The sequence below is a fragment of the Salminus brasiliensis genome, chromosome 12, assembly GCF_030463535.1.
Source record: "Salminus brasiliensis chromosome 12, fSalBra1.hap2, whole genome shotgun sequence".
Taxonomy (NCBI): Eukaryota; Metazoa; Chordata; class Actinopteri; order Characiformes; family Bryconidae; genus Salminus; species Salminus brasiliensis.
Window position 1 is genome coordinate 32,234,203 of NC_132889.1, and position 22,782 is coordinate 32,256,984.

The 22,782-nt window shown below is 36.5% G+C and overlaps 1 protein-coding gene across 1 annotated transcript in view; it reads right to left on the reverse strand.

Moving 5' to 3' along the window:
* The window catches only part of LOC140573587 (transmembrane protease serine 9-like), a 44,158-nt gene that overhangs the window by 5,666 nt on the left and 15,710 nt on the right, over positions 1-22,782 (reverse strand). The window contains exons 2-6 of the mRNA XM_072693026.1: positions 14,867-15,038; positions 14,506-14,759; positions 14,286-14,386; positions 13,892-14,185; positions 10,281-10,368 (exon numbers count right to left, since the gene is read on the reverse strand). Coding sequence (XP_072549127.1) covers positions 10,281-10,368; positions 13,892-14,185; positions 14,286-14,386; positions 14,506-14,759; positions 14,867-15,038 — 909 coding nt within the window. The remainder of the gene's footprint in view (positions 1-10,280; positions 10,369-13,891; positions 14,186-14,285; positions 14,387-14,505; positions 14,760-14,866; positions 15,039-22,782) is intronic.

Below are 22,782 nucleotides of genomic sequence, written 5' to 3' on the forward strand. Positions count from 1 at the left end.
ATTCAACAACATTTACAAGGACATTGACATCAAAATGACTTTTTTTGCTTAAGCAGATTCTTGTAAAGATGAAATGAGCAGAGGTTTGTGAGGCAAGGCTGTAAGATGACAATATTAATTTGTGTAATTTTGTAATTCTATATGTCATCCTGTTTAAAGTTTAAGAGTTTAAATATCCTGTTCTGATAATTTAATAGAAATTATTTTTTAACAGGATCTAAATAATCTAAGTGTTCTAATAGACAAATGATTCACAAAAACAATTCACAAAACTCTCTAAAGGAAGAAGTTCTGCTGAGATGTGCTTTCCCCCTCAATTTTATACAACTTCATAAAAAGGTGTTAATAGATTAATATTCTTTTGAATTCTTCTTAAGATTTTTCTTTTCTGTTAAAACAAGAACAACTGGAAATCATAATTTATTTCATGTTAAGATAAAGCCTCACACTTTTCTGAGACCATACGAGTATAGAAGTTAAGTCTCAAATGATGAATTAATGTCTAACTTATGTCTAAATGTGAAAATCTGTAAGCTAACATTGACATAAAAGTTTTAAATGTAAAAATAGGTTTCTGAACACACTGATTTTTAAAAATGTTTAAATTGTATAATTTCATAAATACTGGCACTTTTAAAATATCCTAAACTTTTAAAATATCCTAAACACAATGCATTTTTACTTATTTTTTTTAATTTACTAATTTCAAACACACTTCATTTATTTTTAAATATTACATTTTCTTGAAATTCATATTCTTGTGTTAATGACAAGCAAATCAATTTCTGTATTCATATGCATGTCATGTTACATTTTGCATATAGGCTAACATGCTGGAACAATAAAAAGCAATAAGCCAAGTTCAATCAATTGCCAAAGAAAAACTCCAACGCCACCAAATCAGTAACTTTAATGACTAACAGCACAATTATTCCAATGTTATAATGGGTTTAATGAGTAAATGTATAAAATGAGTTTTATATAGAAGTAAGTACTTGTCTTGTAAAGAGTGAAACCCTTTTTGATAGTATATAGAATAATTGAATTTAAACATTAACACATTTCAGAGGTTCTAAGGCTCTATAAGTCCACATAGAACCACTACCTAAGATAAAGAACCCTTGAAGAACTTTTTTGATTATATTCAATATAATAAAAACAAATTACTTTCAACAGCTTTCAACAAGTACACAATTCATGTCTATGTACACTAAGCAAAATTCTTTCTATGCAGAAGGGTTCTCTGAGTTGTGGCAAAAGTGGAACCAAATAACTGGAAAAAAACTGATGAAAGTGCTGTATAGCAGATTGATTTAAATTCCTCAATAGTCTATAAGATCTTATTTTACTTTAAATGGTTAGAAATTATTACATATCTTGGACCAAATTCAGAGAATACTCAGTCATCCTTGTTTATTACTAAGAGTGTGGAACAGTCAGTAGCAATTCTATACTTTGACAGATGGTCAATGTAAAGATGCCAGGACAGATGAGATACTGTCTTATTTCCTTGTACTGGAAAGATGCCTGGCTACGGCATTTTGGAAGTAAAAAAAATTAACACCGTATTCAAATGCTTAAGTGAGAAATTTGATTCCAGTTTGCAATGTGTCTTCGCTGATTAAAAACTACACTTAAAGACTAAATCCATTCGATTTTTCAATTTGACAATTTGACAATGGCTACGACATTTTTAGCCAGTTAGATTATGGGAAAAGGCTTCAATTTGTCACCAATAGTTTGAATGCTCTTATACTCTCCCAGGTATATGAACTGGTTGGGTGAGTTCTGCTATATATAATCTGTAACTCTCACAAGAACTGTATTGTATTCAGTAAGTATGTGAGTTTGCACAAAAAAATATTTGCAAAAAGTTTTGAACTTACCTTTGGCTATCAAGCTGATTAGGAACGCCACACTCAGTGTCCTTAACATCACCATGGTCACTCACAATGAAGCTGTTCTACAACATTTCAGACATACATATACCTGTGACACACCCACATCTCTCTTCCTTTCTTAAACACACACACACACACACTTTCGGTGGAGGAACTTCTGCACTAATGTAAAACCTGTTCAGCTGGCACCCGTCCAGCTGGCTGTTCATTATTTCCTGAAAAAACATTAGAAGTCAACATTATTCTTTTAGTTTAACAGAACCTCTATTAAAAATGAAAAGTCCTAAGTGGTGATGTGCTTGAACATACAATTCTATCAAACCCATTCTGCTCTGTAGAAACTACAAATGGAATATGCTTGTCTACCTTCTCATAGCCTTATTGACAGTTGCTTAGAGGAGCCCATGCCCAGCCAAAATGCTTTAATGGGGCTCACATGGACTCTGGGTGGGTTTGTACATACTTTGTTACTGGGACCCAGTTGGACTTCCTAAATGGGCCCAATTACCATTGTCCATCTCACGTGTCCCATCTAGGCCCCTTGTGCAGTGCACAACCCAGATGGGCCCATACTTAACCTCTCCTGGTCCCATTATTGATCCTGATGGGCATCCATATGTAGGTCCAACATTGAACCCAAAGACAAAACATTCGGGTTTCCAGTTGGTTTACCCATACAGGACCCACATGACCATGTTAGCTAAATGGTTTCAATGAGTCAGAGAAATTTGATCCAGCTCACAGTTTTTAATCACAATTGGTGACATGATCTGGGCCTGATTTGCTGATCATTTGCAATGCTTAGAACATTTGCAGAAGCCACATTGATGGGAATGTTGAAATTGAATAGATACTTAATTTTTGGGATTTGATTGGATTTTAGATATTTGAGTTTGATTAGCTACAGATACTGTGTTTACTACTACTCTAACTTCTTACAAAAATAAAAAATGTACCAAGGACCCTATATACACAATAGATTTGGGCACTCCTGGTTAAATTATGATTTATGATTTGTTTTTACGATTTGTTTTTATCTTCTAAGTTACAATAAGTTCACATATATTTTACAAAGATATACACATGCACATTTTAATTACATTCATTTGCTTAACTGAAATATATTTTTAAAAAGTTATATGTATTTATGTTTGTGTTTAAACTTTTGCATACACCTGTATCCAACTTTTTAATCTACAACAGTTTAGCCCCACATATTCCTAATGGAGTTTCAGCCTGTTTTAGCCTAGACTGCTCGTTCAATTACGTACAGTTCAGGAAAGCCAATTAGAACAAAGATCATTTACATATATCAGTTTTAAAGGCACAGCAACACTGCAGTGCAGAACGCACATGGGACCCATGCTTAACCCTCCTGGTCCCATCACTGATCCTAATGAGCCTCAGTGTATTAGGCAGATCAGATAATTGTCACGTTCATCATGTACATTAAAACAGTCTGTTGTTAGTGTTGTTAGTACACAAACCCACATAAACAGCAGACATCAAGAATCATCAAGAATCAAAAATATAGCATACTGTTACGGTTTGTAGAGGTTAAAGGCGGAGGCGGGCGTAAGGGTAGGATTTTTATTAAAAACAAGGAAAACAAAACCAAACACAAATAGATACAAACTAGTAAATAAACCAAACACTGAACATGAACACAAACCATAACAATCATGCACACGCACAAGACCAGACAGAGGAAGGCTGAAACAAAGGGGTAGGAGGGATAATGAGGAATACCTGGGAGTAACAAGGGGACGTGGTTACAAAGGAGACACGGGTGGGAACACTAATGGACAGGCAGGGCTAGGACAGACAAGACATAAACACAGGCAGACATAACAGTACAAGGGCAGGCATGACATACATTTTTACACATTTTTATGTCTTTTAAGATTGCATTTTAGTATGTTTAATAAAGACACATGGCAACTTTTTAATAAATGTCTGTACTCAAATATACAGTGTCTGAAAAACACTACATTATCAGTTTCTCTGGTTTTACTGTTTAAAGGCAATGTGTTTAGGGAAACATTTGTGTTGTATTTCATAAACCAATTTCCCCAAAATAAAAATATTGCTATTTACAGCATTTATTTTCAGAAATGACAACTGTTTGAAACCAACTGCCCAAATAATGCTAAGAAGTTATTATTCAGATTTAAACAACACAGCATGAATATTTGAACTTTGAGAGCATTCAAAAACCACTATGGTGAAATAACCTTGACTGCCAATCACAGCTTTCATGTCTTGGCAGGCTCTCCACTAGTCTTTCATATTGCTGTTGAGTGACTGCCATTCATAGTCTGCAAAGTCGGGTAACTCATTTAACGAAATGTCTGGAATAAAGTGATTGCTGTACACGTACAGATGCAAATTTAAAGTGGTGTCTTTTTTTCCAAGAGCTGCCTAGAAGATGTGGACTTACAGAGACTATGGCAGCATGACAGTTTTGATGAGAAGGACTACGAACCAAACAAGTTATCCTTCATTCCTTCTTTAGTTCAGCTCATATGAACAGTTCTTTCCTCTTCTCATAAACAAACATCTTCACCATTACCTCACAGGAAATGCATTAGAACAGTAGCATGACTAAAATTTTTCGCATCCCTCTTTACTTCTTAAACCTTCCACCTGTGCAAACACTGCAATTAGTAACATAGTGACGGAGGAGGGAAGTGCATTTTAGTTTAAGTATTAGTTTTATCTGCTGTGAAAAGAGTTTACATTCCTGCATATTTAGGTCCTTAGTTTCCTCCTTTTGTTAAAAACACCACGGCAGTCTGGACTCTTATTAGAAGGAGCCTTTGTTCTTATTAGACTTGTTGTTGTTGTTGTCACGCATAAAACATAAAACCTGCAAATATCTCCATATTCTGGGTCCTGGTTCTGTTCCTTTTTGCCATAATGTGAATCTGACAGCTGTTCTTTACATTTATGTCAATAGTGGACCAATAGAAATGCTCCAAAATGACCAGGAAAAAAACTTTTTTACTTAAATTGAAAATAAAGATGTTTGTTTTTCGTCGTCTTGTAAAACTGCCATTTTGGAGATACATGGTTTTTGCATGACAGCAATGGATTACACTTGGACTGTTTGTTTATAGCAGTGTTTTTATTAGCATGTCCCACCTTTGAAAGCCAGGGTCAGAGCACAGGTTCAGCCATGCTACAAGCACTCCTGGAGCACGGAGTGTTAAAGGACTTGCCTAAGGGCCCAACAATGGCAGGTTAGTGAACCTGGAAAAGGATACTCACAACCCTGTGATGAGTAACCCAGAGTACTCTTACCACTGAATCCTTCATAAAAACATACTTTGCACCACTGGAATAATGACACCCGACAGCTGAACTCACTAGTTCTCTGTACATAGAGGCAACTGGCCTGATTATACTGTCACTAATTTTGTGGTGAATTTTAATTTTTAGTCTGACCCAATTCCTCCCCAATACCCCCCCCCCCCCCCCCCAAAAAAAAAGGATGTTTCTGTGTTTCTTAGGGCAATAGCAAAACAGCTAAACCAATCACACTACTATTAATAAACAGAAGTCATATGTTCAGAATTGCTTTATTATGCCTTTTGTGGTAAATAGTGACACGTCATAGAAATCTGAGACCAGATATCAAATATATCAGATAACAAGCAGATTTCAGGTGAAACTGGAAGAACTGCCTGGCATGGTAAAAGGAAACAAAATAAGAGGCTGCCCGGAAACAGTGGGTGCAGGTCACCAGTCAATCGCTAGACTGTAAACACTTATAATAAACGTGTTGTCATATCCTAACTCTGCAAATTCATGTTAACTCAAGTGATTAACTGATTGAGGGATTTGCTCCACAAACAGGTTTTAGCTGTATCATAATTTTTTGGCTTGATTTAAATCTGACATTGATAGCAATGAAATAAAGAACTGCTTACAATGTGTAGGTATGATGGAGCTTAGGTAGACTGGGGACCCCAGAATAAATCTTGCTTAGGGCTTTCAAAAGGCTAGAGCCAGACCTGAGTATATTATAGTCCTTGATGACAGAAAATGGGCCACAGCCACAACACAAAGCCAAGGGGAAGATACTGTTTGTGCAGCATCAGCATTGCTTGAAGGCTAGTCATTACGAATAGCTCTGCAAGTGTTTTGTAATTGCCCGTTTAATTAAAGTTAATTGTTTACCACACGAGAAGGCAATTATATGCGTGGCGCTGAAAAGTTGACTTTGAATGCAACATAGCTGTGATGCACATAATACTTTCTGTCAATACAGCCCTGAATGATGAGCCTGTTGTGAAAGTCATATTGCGATTACGATAAAAAGTGACTACCTAAATATTTAGTGGTAACGGGTAAATGGACTAGTCAACAAGTAACAAACAGTTTGCTTTAAAATGACTAGAATCTGAAATTCCAGGAGACAATGTTGGTTTTGTGCCAGTCTAATTAAGCTATAGGACACTGACTGCAACCAATTAATTACTTTTATATCAGCGATGCTAGCTTACCTGCATGGTAAATCTTACAAATACCTGTAAAATCTCCCCAAATCCAACCTGTAGCATGATAACCCAAAGCAAACTATGAGAAAATGAGAAAAATATGAGCTAATTCCTAGAAACCAGTAAAACCTGGAATACAGTGGAGCTACACCTCTACATCTACACCTCTAAATCAAAAGTCATGAATTTCATTAATTTAATCCAGGCAGGAATAGTTGAACTGTTGTAGCTACTGTAGTAGTTGAATGTCTTCGATGTCATGCAAAAACCATGCAAAAATCTCCAAAATGCCACTTTTATAGTAAAGTAAACTTCTACTACAAAACTTTGAATAGATCAGTGTAAGACTATTGTATTCCAAATAATTTTGGAGCATTTCTACTGGTACATTTATCTGACATTTAGACACAATGAAAAGAACAAATGCCAGATTTACATCATATCAACCCCCCCCCCCCAAAAAAAACCCAAAACAAAACAAAACAAAAACGGAGATTCAAGGTTTCTGTGATTCATTTTAGCTTGAGGGTTTGTAGTGCAGCAACTCTATTGTTCGCATTACATAGTGAAGCAATGCATGTATGTGTGCATGTGTGTCTGTGTATGTGTGTGTGCAAACACTGAACAAACCTGGTCAACTAGACTGTCCAGGCCTACGTTTCTATCCTCTTTCCTTAAAAAAACTGCATGCGGTTTGTTCCACTCTAAGTTGCTAAGTCATGGTGGGATTTTCACAGTAACAATAGCACAGTCAGACAGAGGTATGTTGGAAAGGAATGACGTGTACACTCATGTCAGACAGGTTTTAGATGTACTTGAAATATAGAAAGATGCCAGCTGTTATAGACTGTTCTGCTGTACAGTAAAACAGTTTACACCTTTGATGGCTCATGGCAAGAAGCCCTTTCTATCACAGAACTTAGTGATGAACAATATGAGCACTCTTAAACACCTTTTAAAGTTTGTACACATAGGAAGAGCCACTACAAATCAGTGAATCATTTACTGGAAGCAAAGCAGATTCTATGTAGCTTTGAAAAAAAGAATCATGGGTCTCTTAGTGGCCTCACTCACTAGTCCTCTTCTTGCATGGTCACTCAGTCTGTGAGGACGGCCTGCTCTAGGCAGATATCTCACTGATGGATTAAAATGAACTTTTTTTTGGATGGCTTGTACTCTTCAACAACATTTTCTCAGAGTTGTGTGTTTCATTTTCATATGGTTTTTGTAGCCAGGAATACTGATTAACCAGTGACTGGACCTTCCAGACAGGTGTCTTTATGCTACAATCACTTGAGACACATCCACAGCACTCAGGTGATCTCCATTTCACAAATTATGAGACTACTAGCACCAGTTGCCTTGACCTCTGTTGAATTAGGTCAGTCACTTTAAAAGGGGTGAATATTTATGCAATCATTTATTTTACATGATATATTTATATGAATTGACTTTACTTTGTAAAAATGATATTGATCCTGTTTCCATTTACAGTCATGAGAAAAGGTTAGGCCGTCCCATGAAAACTGTGTCTTTTATAATATATTTAGACATATGGGTGTGTGCTCTTCACTTAAAATTTTTTAAGAGATGGCAGTTAATATAACTAAAAAAGTTTTTTCCCACTCCTCCATACAGAATTCTTTCAGCCATGTGGTGTTTCAGCTTTAGTTTTAGACAGATGGTCTCACGTTTTTCTGAAGCGTCCTCTGATACAATAAAGAATTCTTGGTGGATTCTATGTTGGAGAGCTCTCCAGGCTTTACTGCAGAAAAGCAGTTTCACATTTCATGTTTTCACATCAACATTGCTTCACATTGTCCTAGTATTTTGTGTAGGTGTTCTTTGGAAAACTTTAGTCTGCTCTGATGTTTTCTTTTTTTAGACAGCAAGGGTTTCCTCCTTGCACACCTTCCATTAAAAAGCTGTTTGTTTTCTTTCTGATGGTAGATGTTGAACTCTCACTGCAAGATCTACGTGTAGATCCTGTGATGACATTTTGGGACTGTTGGAGACTTCTTCACGTATTATGTGGACAGTGGACTGAATTTGCTAAGATGGCCTGACCTGCCCATGTTGGCAGTTGCACTTAGCAGACATTGGAACGGCTGATTTCTTAGTGTTCTGGGATCTTTTTAATTACACTTCCCTTCCTCATGTGCATCTACAAACTTATTTCTGAAGGACATTTTTACATTAACTGACATCAACTTTGTCATTCAGATGGTTCCTGAATGTTTAGCTGTGTATTTAAGACAGATATGATAATATAAGCTACTTAATGTTTTTTTCTAATAAATCTTAATTTTCATGCAAAAATCTCCTCTTTTCAAAACTTTTTAACTTTCAGTGGAAGTCAATGTTAAAATATTTTAACTCAATGTAAAGAACAACTATCAGATTTTTCTTGTGAGGTAAATGTCTCTGCTATCAAGAATGTTTTTCCCACTCCTCCATGCAGAAATCTTTCAGCTGTGTGATGTTCTAAACTTTCAGCGGAAGTCAATGTAAAAAGATTCTAACTCAATGTAAAGAACTGTCAAATTCAAAATATGATTAAAAATGTAACATCCCCACCTTGAAGCCTGGGTTTTTGTTAGTAGTAAAATGACTGAACATGTGATCTTGGGTGTTACTGATCTGGGTGTTACTTATCTGAGAATTTTTTAAAACATGAATTAATGTGATTTAATGTGATATTTTGTGCAGATTTAATGTTATTGGCTTCATATGACAATAGATTAAATGTCAGACAAAAATATGTCACATATTAGGCTAATTCACCAAATAACGACTTTACTCAGCAAACTCTTTGCCACCTTTTGGCAAAAATCCCATCAATAACTTAAGAAGACAAAAAATATTTTTTCAATAATTTGATACTTTTTGATACTGTGAATTAACCCACCTGTTCATAGCTGCACCTAGCACTAGCACTGCTCCCGACATTAGGGTGGTAAGGGCTTAACACATGTTTCCTTCAATACAAGCAAAGCCAGCCACTGTCTCCTTTTCAAACTGCTGCCAATGCGACATTGACAGGCAGCCGACACGCTCAGAGGACAGGGCCGGGTCTCCAGCTCTAGCATACCAGCTAACAAATGCTTGAGTGATGAGGGGACAGAGCGCAAAAGTTAATTTAATAAGACTTTCTATATATGTACGCACACACACACACACACACACATTAACATAGTTACACACACACACCATGTACAGTGTCAAGCAGCTGTGCTGTCATGTGTGTAGTTTAATCTTGGTTAAACTATCTTATCCCACTGAGGTGACTTACCTGACAGGTATGTGTGTCACAGGCCACTACGTCACTGTCAAGAAAACACATGCCAAACCAGTTTTTTCCACAATGTTCAGCTGAAAAATCCCCAAGCAGTAATTAACTGTGAATGAATCTGAAGTCTGAGACTGACAAGAGATAATTACTGAGAGTTAATTACTATGTTAATGTTAGGTGTAATAAAGGCCCCAGTGCACAAACTGTACATTCAACGTATTTTCAAAGCAAGGACAAGAGTCATATGCCAAGAAATAGTCATTTGGGCATTGCAGTGGTAAAATAGTAAATGCAGTGGTTGTGTATAGTTGTAAAACTGTAAAAAATGAATATCAGTCCAACTTAAAATGTTGTGTAACTGATTGTAGAGCATTTTGTTTTAGTTATCTCAACTTAGTTTAGTCAGAGGTTCTCATAGTAACTCACATTAATTGGTTCTACATATCAGTTTTGGTTTATTGATGCTTAATCTGTGGCTCCGCCTCCTCCACCCCACTTTGTTTACTGCTTATTTCCGTCTGCAAGATAAAACTTCCTTATCAGAGTAAATTTACCTTTCTCTACTCCTGAGACAGGAGATCATACGTTCCCAGATCCCATCAACACAGCTCTCCATGTTCAGGAGTCCGGGAATAGGAAAGCCTCCTCTCATGTGATAGAGGGGAGTTGTAACCTGCAGATGGGAATAAACAGTAAACAGATTGAGGGGACGGAGCCACAGACTAAACATATTACACCATATTTAATCAGTTTTAGTTGCATTTTCTAATGTAGAAGCAAAGGATGAGTTAAAAAAAAACATGTAGACCTGAATTATGGGTGCTGAATGGGTGCTGAATTATACATTGTTGTACAATCATACAATCACACTGTTTTAACCTGCTTTAACTTACACATAGATGGTAAGCCTAGTTTGGATAGCCACATAAACCTGTCACCCGTGAGGTGACTAAACAGTTCAGCAGCAAATCATTGTCCATATTATTCAGAGTTTGTGTGAATTCATTTTTAATGTTTTGTTTATACAGGATGGTGTTGATGATGTGTCCTGTTTTTCGCAAGGCTGACAAACAAGAAATGACCACTCAACTGTAGCTTAAAAAGGTAGAGAGGCAGATATTGGATGCAAAGCAAGGTTATTTAGCTTATTTGTATAGCGCCTTTTATACAGAGCCAATTAAGTGCTTTACATAAACAGAAAAATACAAAGACAAAACTATTAAAGCCTTTAAACTAAATGATTAAACAAAAAGTATTTAAAAGCATAATATATTATTAATAAAAATAATTCATAATAATTATAATAACAACAGTAATTGTGTAAAATGTAGTTACTGCTGTCCTACTGAATAGCACCCATTATTGAACTGAATTTTAGTCCAGCCTCTAAGCTGTTAATCAATCCCATGCCAGCAAACCTTTAAACCTCCAAAAGTTGATTAAGCTTAGGAGAACACATCCTCAAGTCATTTCCAGCACCCTAAGTGGAGACAAGCAACAAACATCTAAGCTCTTAATCAACCCCTGGAATATCCATGTAGCGAGCTTTTTTTGAAACCACTAAAAAGTTTGGCGTCATATGAATTAAGACTGAATGAAGAATTAAAACAAATGACATATGGTATTGAAAAGTAGCTTTAAGCACTTTTGATTAATATCAGTATGGAGAATATATGAACATTAAGACCAATCTTGTTCCACACTGTTGGAGCCAATGAAAGAAGAAAGGTTCTCCACACACTTTCATCTTAATAACTCCTTTATGACTCATGTACAATCATCTAGTATATAACAAGTCACCATTAGTGAACTTTTGCTCATTTAAATGAAATGTTTGTCTGCCTTTTTCTTTGGCTCTGTCACACATTTTCTTTTAGTCTGTCCATGTTCAGTGTCAGACAGTGTTAGGTAAATAAGTACACTACTGCCATCTTCTGTGCACTTTCAAAGTACAGTTAAAAACAATTGATGAACATTGGAGCAAAACCGTCTATATAAATGCTTTTACAGCAGTGTTTTATATTACAAATAACAGGACACAATCAGAATATATGCAAAACTTACAAGGTTACTCATATTACAGAGGAGGTCAATGTAACGTTAGGAGTCTTATCCTGATCAAAAATTAGTTATTTTACTTATTTATTTAAATAATTTAAATAAATAGAGCAGCAATAATAAACATGTTCCTGTTAGATGAGGATGCGCTCCCACAGTCCAGTAAGAGTCAAGGACTCTTATTGATGTAGCGCAGTCACCCAGACCGAGAATCAAACCCCAACCTTCCACATGGTGTGGTAGCTCTGTGGCAGGTAGGGGTGTTATCTGTTGCACCACACCAACCACGCTGCACCACACCAACCACACACACACACACACAAAATCCTTATTTCTGAAATAATTTGTTATTTTACTTATTTATTTAAATAATTTAAATAAATAGAGCAGCACAAGTGAACTCTTGTTAATAAAAATGCTCCTGTTAGATGAGGATGCGCTCCCACAGTCCAGTATAGTGGTGTTGAACTGCTGAAGAGTTTGCTCAGCTACAGGAGAAAGACAACAAAGAAGAGAGAGAAAAGAAGACTGCAAACTGTTGACATTCGAAATGATCAGCAAGAAAAATGGTACCATGGTTTACAGGATAAGAAGAAAACCCTTAACATTTGATGAAAAACAATGTATAATAATTTTATTCCAGTATTTCTATTGATTCATTCATCATATTTTTTTTCAACTTGCTGATTCAAATTTTGTCAAAAAGTGAAACACAGCAAAAATGTATCTGCATGGCATGAGATAGAACTTGACTTAACATTAAAAAAAGATCAAGGGTTCAAGGGTTCTTTCTTAAAGACAATGGTTGTATGTGGAACCATGAACCAACAACTGATATGATTATTAGAAAACTGAGATTTCTCTTAATGTGAGTCAAAGATTTGAGTCAGTTGTACGTCTATTGTTTGGTATTACACATAACCATACAGTGTAGATATATTTTGATCTAGTTTTGATGAAACAATAGCTGCCTTCACTACAGTACTTTTGTTGAGTGGGGTAATTAACTCAGTGTAGCCACTAATGGGAAGTTAAATGAAATAGAAGTAGCTTTCTAGGCTTCAGGCAAATAATGCACACTGATATAGAGATTCCCTTAAAGTCCCATTATCAGGAGACATCTGCACTCATAGAGAGCCTGTCAGCCAACTCCACTGAAAGATCAAGAAACCAACTGTTGTATACTATTACATTTACATTTATAGCAATCCTATTCAGGTTTTCTAACCCATTCTAAGTACCAATGCAGATACATTTTTTTTCACCTGTAGATGCCACTGATGAGACTGTTTCATCATTAATATGTAAAATTGTTGTAAAATGAAATTAATTCACTTTTACACCACCTGCACAATAAAATATTTATTTGATTTACTGGTCATAATAATTGTGTAGGCTACATTAAAACAATGATGTCATGGTCAAACATATTTTGCTATTTAAACAAAAATGATTTGCTCTAAAAACCGGAAACATGAAATAACAGGACATCCTAATATGATATAACTTCAACAAAGGCTGGTCCAGACTGATCTTCATCCTAAAAGTACTATAATATATTGCATTAAAAGGTGCACATGTATTTTATGCACCTTAATTCAGAAATCAGAAGTATAGTCATCAGAAGTATAACAGTTAAAACGCTTTGTGCCACTTAAGTTTTATCATATCATGAAAAAGAGTAGAATTTAGTTTCATCCGATCTTAACTTGTATGATAATATATTACATCACATTATGAATAGATAACAGGATAAACGGTAAAGGAAAGTTGCCCTATTAAAAACTATATAGACTATAAAAACTATATTTACTATATATAACTATATATAGACTTAAAAAATATAATAGACCTTGGTTTAGACTGCCCCAGAGTGACCTTCACCTTTACAACTACCCATTAAAGGCTTGATAACTTACAAAGTGTATTACTAAAGTGCATTAGAGAACAGGAATTGTAGTACTGACCGGAGGAGTTTGAAAGCACATATTTACACTAAAGGGTTCAGTCATCCTACGTAGGTTAGCATGGTTAATATATCTTTGTTACAGTTGTCATTCCTTGTATTTGGATAAAGATATATCAGCATTAATCTTGCCTTATGTAAGCTATACATAGCCTAGATTTACTCAGCTAACGGTCTGAATGAAAGCAGGAAGTGAGAGCAGAAGAAGAGAGGTGAACAAGAGGAAAGAAGATGACTCAGATGCGCTGGAGCTGGCAGAAGTGGCTGCAGGAGATGTGGTGTTGGCCTTGGGAGGGAAGGAACCCACTACTGACTGCAGGAACTGTGAGAAGTTTGAGGTCTTAGTGAAGACCTGGACAGCTGTTGAGGCACGAGTCACCTTAGTAAGATTACTAACCAGAGATAAAACTGCAGCCTGGACCCAAGACTGTCCAAACTTACACATCAGCGGACCTCCTTTATTAGTCTGAGAGAGGGAGAGAAAGGTTATGAGTCAGTAGACCAGACACCTGATTGATATACCTCATTAACTTAGCAGAAGGTTTTAAAAAAATGTTCCTAGACACCTGTTCTAAGGGCATGACTCCTGTACAGATGCTGCGGTTAGATGAGGATGCACTCCCACAGTCCAGTATAGTGGTGTTGAACTGCTGAAGAGTTTGCTCAGCTACAGGAGAAAGACAACAAACAAGAGAGAGAAAATGGAGTACAACATTACTGATGCATCTATGGGTGTCATTTAAAAGGGGGATACTTTCTCTCACACACACTTATATGAACATATACCTCCTCCTCCTGATCCCCAGCCAGTTGCCCAGCATTGAGAGTTGATGGAAAAGCTGTTGTCCCCCTGGTCTACACATATGGGCTGAATGTAGTCTGAAAGTGTTGGTTTGTGAGACAACTGCAGCACTGCTACATTGTTCTCTGATCCACTGCTCAGTGAGAAGTTCTTCACACTGACTGAGACCTCGTTGGGGTTGGATCCACTCTGTTTGAGGCGACTCAGGATTACAGTCCAGTCAGAAGCATTGGAGGAGCTGGGGGATACAGTACAGATCATCAGTGTGTTCATTTGGTTCTGATCCCTGACTCAACTGGTTTTGCTAACTCTGTAGACTGTGTCTAGAGAAGCTGTAGTGTTTACCTAGAGAAGCAGTCAGCAGAGCTCAGGACAAACTGCTCAGCCACCAGCGTTCCTCCACAGACATGAGTACCATTACGTTGCAGGCTGGCCATCCAAGGCCACACACCTTCAGATGCCAAAGAGTTTCCCCCTCCTGTAATATTATTGAGCTTGGCATTGCCACACACCACAGCTGGAGGGAGAGAGGAAAAGAAACATTTGTTTTCTAATATCACTACACTTGGATGGTCTACTGTATATGCCACATATATATGTGCTCACCTGCCATTCAAAAAAATTTAACCATGCACTTAAACACATCTTTATCCTTACCGTTTTTGGTTAGGTTTGGGGTTAGGTGCCATGTCATATTCAATAGACAGTCATCTACATTTAACTTCAGTTGAATGTCAGGTGAGCATCAATGAGACATCTACAATGAACCATCCAAGTAAACCAATGCTCTTTTGCATCGTGTCTCAAACTGTACTATTAATCTGTTAATGAAGTTCTGGTTAATGAAGTCTTCTCTAAGTACAGCACACAATAAGTAAATACTCTCACATGAAGCAGTGGGAAGACTGGTGATTATAGTGGTTGTGGCAGCAGTAGTAGTTGTGGAATCTGCTGATTTTGTAGCGACTGTTGAGGTTTTGCTGTCATTGGTTGTTCCATTGTTAGAAGATGTGACTGCAGTTGATGAAGAGGCTGGATATGTAGCAGAAGAACAAAGTATAATGATAAAAAATACTGAATTGATTAAGACATCTTGAACAAATTATTAGAGGGAGTGTGCAATGAAAAAGGGTAGCAAGAAATTTGCAGATTCAGATACTGCAAATTTGATTCAAAAGTGAAACACAGCTTAAATGGAGACGCAAGGCATGAAATAAAACTCCACCTCATGATTAAACTAATGACTAATTTATCCTTGATTCTAAAAGTGGGGTTTGTGTGTGTGTGAGGGTTACATTCAATAGACAGTCATCTATATTCAACTTAGAGTTCAGCTGAATTTATTACAGATTCAGTTGAATGTCAGGTGAGCATCTATGAGACATCTACAATGAACCATCCAAGTAAACTAATGCTCTTTTGCATTGTGTCTCAAACTGTACTATTAATCTGTTAATGAAGTTCTGGTTAATGAAGTCTTCATCAAGTACAGCACACAAAAAGTAAATACTCTCACATGAAGCAGTGGGAAGACTGGTGATTATAGTGGTTGTGGCAGCAGTAGTAGTTGTGGAGTCTGCTGATTTTGTAGCGACTGTTGAGGTTTTGCTGTTATTGGTTGTGCCATTGTTAGAGGATGTGACTGATGAAGAGGCTGAGATGTAGCAGAAGAACAAAGTATAATGATAAAAAATAATAAATTGATTAAGGCATCTTGAACAAATTAATAGAGGGAGTGTGCACAGAAAAAAGGATAGCAAGAAACTTACCGATTCAAATTTGATTCAAAAGTGAAACACAGCTTAAATGGAGACGCAAGGCATGAAATAAAACTGCACCTCATAATTAAACTAATGACTAATTTATCCTATATTCTAAAGGGGGTTTGTGTGTGTGTGTGTGTGTGTGTGTGTTTGCTTGATTAAAATAATTTAACCGTTATGATTAGGCAATACCATATACCACAACATTTAAAAAATGAAGATGAGGAAAATGAGGATGGTATTTTAAAATGATGATGTGTCTGATGTGTCAGTTACTGTTCGGTGTCTATCTAGTAAACTGGCAAATAAGCTCATTCCCCTGTGTGCATTTAAGAAAGTCACAGCGTGAGGGCGCTTAGTTGAGTGTCTTTTGAATGTTACCCTACAACTAAACCTATCTTTATCTTTACCCTCTCAGGGTTAGGTTTGAGGTTAGATTTAAGGTTTAGGTTTAGGTTAGGATTTAGAGTTCATTCAAGGATAAGGTTCAGGTTAGGGTTACGTTTAAGGTTTAGGTTTAGGTTAGGATTTAGAGTTCATTCAGCGGTAAGGTTCGGGTTAGGGTTAGGTTTAAGTCTAGGTTTAGGTGAAGGGTTACATTCAATAGACAGTCATCTACATTCAACTTAGAGTTCAGTTTAATTTATTACAGATTCAGTTGAATGTCAGGTGAGCATCTATGAGACATCTACAATGAACCATCCAAGTAAACCAATGTTCTTTTGCATCGTGTCTAAAACTGTACTATTAATCTGGTAATGAAGTTCTGGTTAATGAAGTCTTCTCCAAGTACAGCACACAAAAAGTAAATACTCTCACATGAAGCAGTGGGAGCACTGGTGATTATAGTGGTTGAGGCAGCAGTAGAAGTTGTGGAGTCTGCTGATTTTGTAGCGACTGTTGAGGTTTCGCTGTCATTGGTTGTGCCATTGTTAGAAGATGTGACTGCAGTTGATGAAGAGGCTGGATATGTAGAAGAAGAACAAAGTATAATGATACAAAATAATGAATTGATTAAGACATCTTGAACAAATTAGTAGAGGGAGTGTGCAATGAAAAAGGGTAGTAATAAATCTGCAGATTCAAATTTGATTCAAAAGTGAAACACAGCTTAAATTGAGATGCAAGGCATGAAATAAAACTGCACCTCATGATTAAACTAATGACTAATTTATTCTTTATTCTAAAAGGGGGTTTGTGTGTGTGTGTGTGTGTGTGTGTGTGTGTGTGTGTTTGCTTGATTTAAATAATTTAACCGTTATGATTAGGCAATACCATACACCACAACATTTAAAAAATGAAGATGAGGAAAATGAGGACAGTATTTTAAAATGATGATGTGTCTGATGTGTCAGTTACTGTTCAGTGTCTTTCTAGTAAACTGGCAAATAAGCTCATTCCCCCTGTGTGCATTTAAGAAAGTCACAGGGTGAGGGCGCTTAGTTGAGTGTCTTTTGAATGTTACCCTACAACTAAACCTATCTTTATCCTTAACCTTTCAGGGTTAGGTTTGGGGTTAGGTTTAAGGTTTAGGTTTAGGTTAGGATTTAGAGTTCATTCAAAGGTTCAGGTTAGGGTTAGGCTTAAGTCAAGGTTTAGGTGAAGGGTTACATTCAATAGACAGTCATCTATATTCAACTTAGAGTTCTGTTGAATTTATTACAGATTCAGTTGAATATCAAGTGAGCATCTATGAGACATCTACAATGAACCATTCAAGTAAACCAATGCTCTTTTGCATCGTGTCTAAAACTGTACTATTAATCTGTTAATGAAGTTCTAGTTAATGAAGTCTTCTCTAAGTACAGCACACAAAGTAAATACTCTCACATGAAGCAGTGGGAGCACTGATGATTATAGTGGTTGTGGCAGCAGTAGAAGTTGTGGAGTCTGCTGATTTTGTAGCGACTGTTGAGGTTTTGCTGTTATTGGTTGTGCCATTGTTAGAGGATGTGACTGATGAAGAGGCTGGATATGTAGCAGAAGAACAAAGTATAATGATAAAAAATACTGAATTGATTAAGACATCTTGAACAAATTATTAGAGGGAGTGTGCAATGAAAAAGGATAGCAAGAAATTTACAGATTCAAATTTGATTCAAAAGTGAAACACAGCTTAAATGGAGACGCAAGGCATGAAATAAAACTGCACCTAATAATTAAACTAATGACTAATTTATCTTTTATTCTAAAGAGTTGGTTTGTGTGTGTGTGTGTGTGTGTGTTTGCTTGATTAAAATAATTTAACCGTTATGATTAGGCTATACCATATACCACAACATTTAAAAAATGAAGATGAGGAAAATGAGAATGGTATTTTAAAATGATGATGTGTCTCATGTGTCAGTTACTGTTCGGTGTCTTTCTAGTAAACTGGCAAATAAGCTCATTCCCCCTGTGTGCATTTAGGAAAGTCACAGGGTGGGGGTGCTTTGTTGAGTGTCTTTTGAATGTTACCCTACACCTAAACCTATCTTTATCTTTACCGTCTCAGGGTTAGGTTTGGGGTTAGGTTTAAGGGTAAGGTTCAGGTTAGAGTTAGGTTTAAGGATTAGGTTTAGGTGAAGGGTTACATTCAATAGACAGTCATCTACATTCAACTTAGAGTTCAGTTTAATTTATTACAGATTCAGTTGAATGTCAGGTGAGCATCTATGAGACATCTACAATGAACCATCCAAGTAAACCAATTTTCTTTTGCATCGTGTCTAAAACTGTACTATTAATCTGTTAATGAAGTTCTAGATAATGAAGTCTTCTCCAAGTACAGCACACAATAAGTAAATACTCTCACATGAAGCAGTGGGAGCACTGGTGATTATAGTGGTTGTGGCAGCAGTAGTAGTTGTGGAGTCTGCTGATTTTGTAGCGACTGTTGAGGTTTCGCTGTCATTGGTTGTGCCATTGTTAGAAGATGTGACTGCAGTTGATGAAGAGGCTGGATATGTAGCAGAAGAACAAAGTATACTGGTAAAAAATAATGAACTGATTAAGGCATCTTGAACAAACTAGTAGAGGGAGTGTGCAATGAAAAAAGGGTAGCAATAAATCTACATTCTCTTAAACAGTCTCTGCATTAGCCTGCATGCTAAACATGGAAATCTGCATCTGATCTTTACCATTATCTCTTCATTAAGCGTCTTTTTTTTATATCCAACAATGTGTGTTCCAAACCTGTTTCACAAAAAGTAAATACTCTCACATGAAGCAGTGGGAACAATGGTGATTATAGTGGTTGAGGCAGCAGTAGAAGTTGTGGAGTCTGCTGATTTTGTAGCGACTGTTAAGGTTTTGCTGTCATTGGTTGTGCCATTGTTAGAAGATGTGACTGCAGCTGATGAAGAGGCTGGATATGTAGCAGAAGAACAAAGTATAATGATAAAAAATAATGAACTGATTAAGACATCTTGAATAAATTAGTAGAGGGAGTGTGCACAGAAAAAGGACAGCAAGAAATCTGCATTCTCTAAAACAGTCTCTGCATTAGCCTGCATGCTAAACATGGAAATCTGCATCTGATCTTTACCATTATCTCTTTATTAAGCCTCTTGTTTATATCCAACAATGTGTGTTCCAAACCTGTTTCACAAAAAATAAATAATCTTACATGAAGCAGTGGGATAACTGGTGATTATAGTGGTTGAGGCAGCAGTAGTAGTTGTGGAATCTGCTGATTTTGTAGCGAATGTTGAGGTTTCGATGTCATTGGTTGTTCCATTGTTAGAAGATGTGACTGCAGTTGATGAAAAGGCTGGATATGTAGAAGAAGAACAAAGTATAATGATAAAAATAATTAACTGATTAAGGCCTCTTGAACAAATTAGTAGAGGGAGTGTGCACAGAAAAAAGGATAGCAAGAAATCTACAGATTCAGATACTGCAAATTTGATTCAAAAGTGAAACACAGCTTAAATGGAGACGCAAGGCATAAAATAAAACTCCACCTCATGATTTAACTAATGACTAATTTATCATTTATTCTAAAGAGTTGGTTTGTGTGTGTGTGTGTGTGTGTATTTGCTTCATTAATATGATTTAACCGTTATGATTAGGCAATACCATACACCACAACATTTAAAAAAAATGAAGATGAGGAAAATGAGGATGGTATTTTAAAATGACGATGTGTCTGATGTGTCAGTTTCTGTTCGGTGTCTATCTAGTAAATTGGCAAATAAGCTCATTCCCCTGTGTGCATTTAAGAAAGTCACAGGGTGGGGGCGCTGTGGGAGCTCACTGAACTCCAAGTTGAACGTAGTTGAGTGTATTTTGAATGTTACCTTACACCTACACCTATCTTTATCCTTAACCTTTCAGGGTTAGGTTTGAGGTTACGTTTAAGGTTTAGGTTTAGGTTAGGATTTAGAGTTCATTCAGTGGTAAGGTTCAGGTTAGGGTTAGGTTTAAGGATTAGGTTTAGGTGAAGGGTTACATTCAATAGACAGTCATCTACATTCAACTTAGAGTTCAGTTAAATTTATTACATATTCAGATGAATATCAGGTGAGCATCTATGAGACATCTACAATGAACCATCCAAGTAAACCAATGTTCTGTTACATCGTGTCTCAAACTGTACTATTAATCTGTTAATGAAGTTCTAGTTAATGAAGTCTTCTCCAAGTACAGCACACAATAAGTAAATACTCTCACATGAAGCAGTGGGAGCACTGGTGATTATAGTGGTTGTGGCAGCAGTAGTAGTTGTGGAGTCTGCTGATTTTGTAGCGACTGTTGAGGTTTCGCTGTCATTGGTTGTGCCATTGTTAGAAGATGTGACTGCAGTTGATGAAGAGGCTGGATATGTAGAAGAAGAACAAAGTATAATGATAAAAAATAATGAACTGATTAAGGCATCTTGAACAAACTAGTAGAGGGAGTGTGCAATGAAAAAAGGGTAGCAATAAATCTACATTCTCTTAAACAGTCTCTGCATTAGCCTGCATGCTAAACATGGAAATCTGCATCTGATCTTTACCATTATCTCTTCATTAAGCGTCTTTTTTTTATATCCAACAATGTGTGTTCCAAACCTGTTTCACAAAAAGTAAATACTCTCACATGAAGCAGTGGGAGCACTGGTGATTATAGTGGTTGTGGCAGCAGTAGTAGTTGTGGAGTCTGCTGATTTTGTAGCGACTGTTGAGGTTTTGCTGTCATTGGTTGTGCCATTGTTAGAAGATGTGACTGCAGTTGATGAAAAGGCTGGATATGTAGAAGAAGAACAAAGTATACTGGTAAAAAATAATGAACTGATTAAGACATCTTGAACAAATTAATAGAGGGAGTGTGCACAGAAAAAAGGATAGCAAGAAATTTACAGATTCAAATTTGATTCAAAAGTGAAACACAGCTTAAATAGAGATGCAAGGCATGAAATAAAACTGCACCTCATGATTAAACTAATGACTAATTTATCCTTGATTCTAAAAGTGGGGTTTGTGTGTGTGTGTGTGTGTGTGTGTGTGTGTGTGTGTGTGTGTGTGTGTGTGTGCGTGTTTTGGCTTGATTTAAATAATCTAACCGTTATGATCAGGCAATACGATATACCACAACATTTAAAAAATGAGGATGAGGAAAATGAGGATGGTATTTTAAAATGATGATGTGTCTCATGTGTCAGTTACTGTTCGGTGTCTTTCTAGTAAACTGACAAATAAGCTCATTCCCCTGTGTGCATTTAAGAAAGTTACAGGGTGGGGGTGCTGTCGGAGCTCACTGAACTCCAAGTTGAACGTAGTTGGGTGTATTTTGAATGTTACCCTAAAACCTACACCTATCTTTATCCTTAACCTTTCAGGGTTAGGTTTGGGGTTAGGTTTAAGGTCTAGGGTTAGGTTAGGATTTAGAGTTCATTCAAAGGTTCGGGTTAGGGTTAGGTTTAAGTCTAGGTTTAGGTGAAGGGTTACATTCAATAGACAGTCATCTACATTCAACTTAGAGTTCAGTTGAATTTATTACAGATTCAGTTGAATGTCAGGTGAGCATCTATGAGACATCTACAATGAACCATCCAAGTAAACCAATGTTCTTTTGCATCATGTCTAAAACTGTACTATTAATCTGGTAATGAAGTTCTGGTTAATGAAGTCTTCTCCAAGTACAGCACACAATAAGTAAATACTCTCACATGAAGCAGTGGGAAGACTGGTGATTATAGTGGTTGTGGCAGCAGTAGTAGTTGTGGAATCTGCTGATTTTGTAGCGACTGTTGAGGTTTTGCTGTCATTGGTTGTGCCATTGTTAGAAGATGTGACTGCAGTTGATGAAGAGGCTGGATATGTAGTAGAAGAACAAAGTAAAATGACAAAAAATAATGAACTGATTAAGGCACCTTAAACAAATTAGTAGAGGGAGTGTGCACAGAAAAAAGGGTAGTAATAAATCTGCAGATTCAAATTTGATTCAAAAGTTAAACACAGCTTAAATGGAGACGCAAGGCATAAAATAAAACTGCACCTAATGATTAAACTAATGACTATTTTATTCTTTATTCTA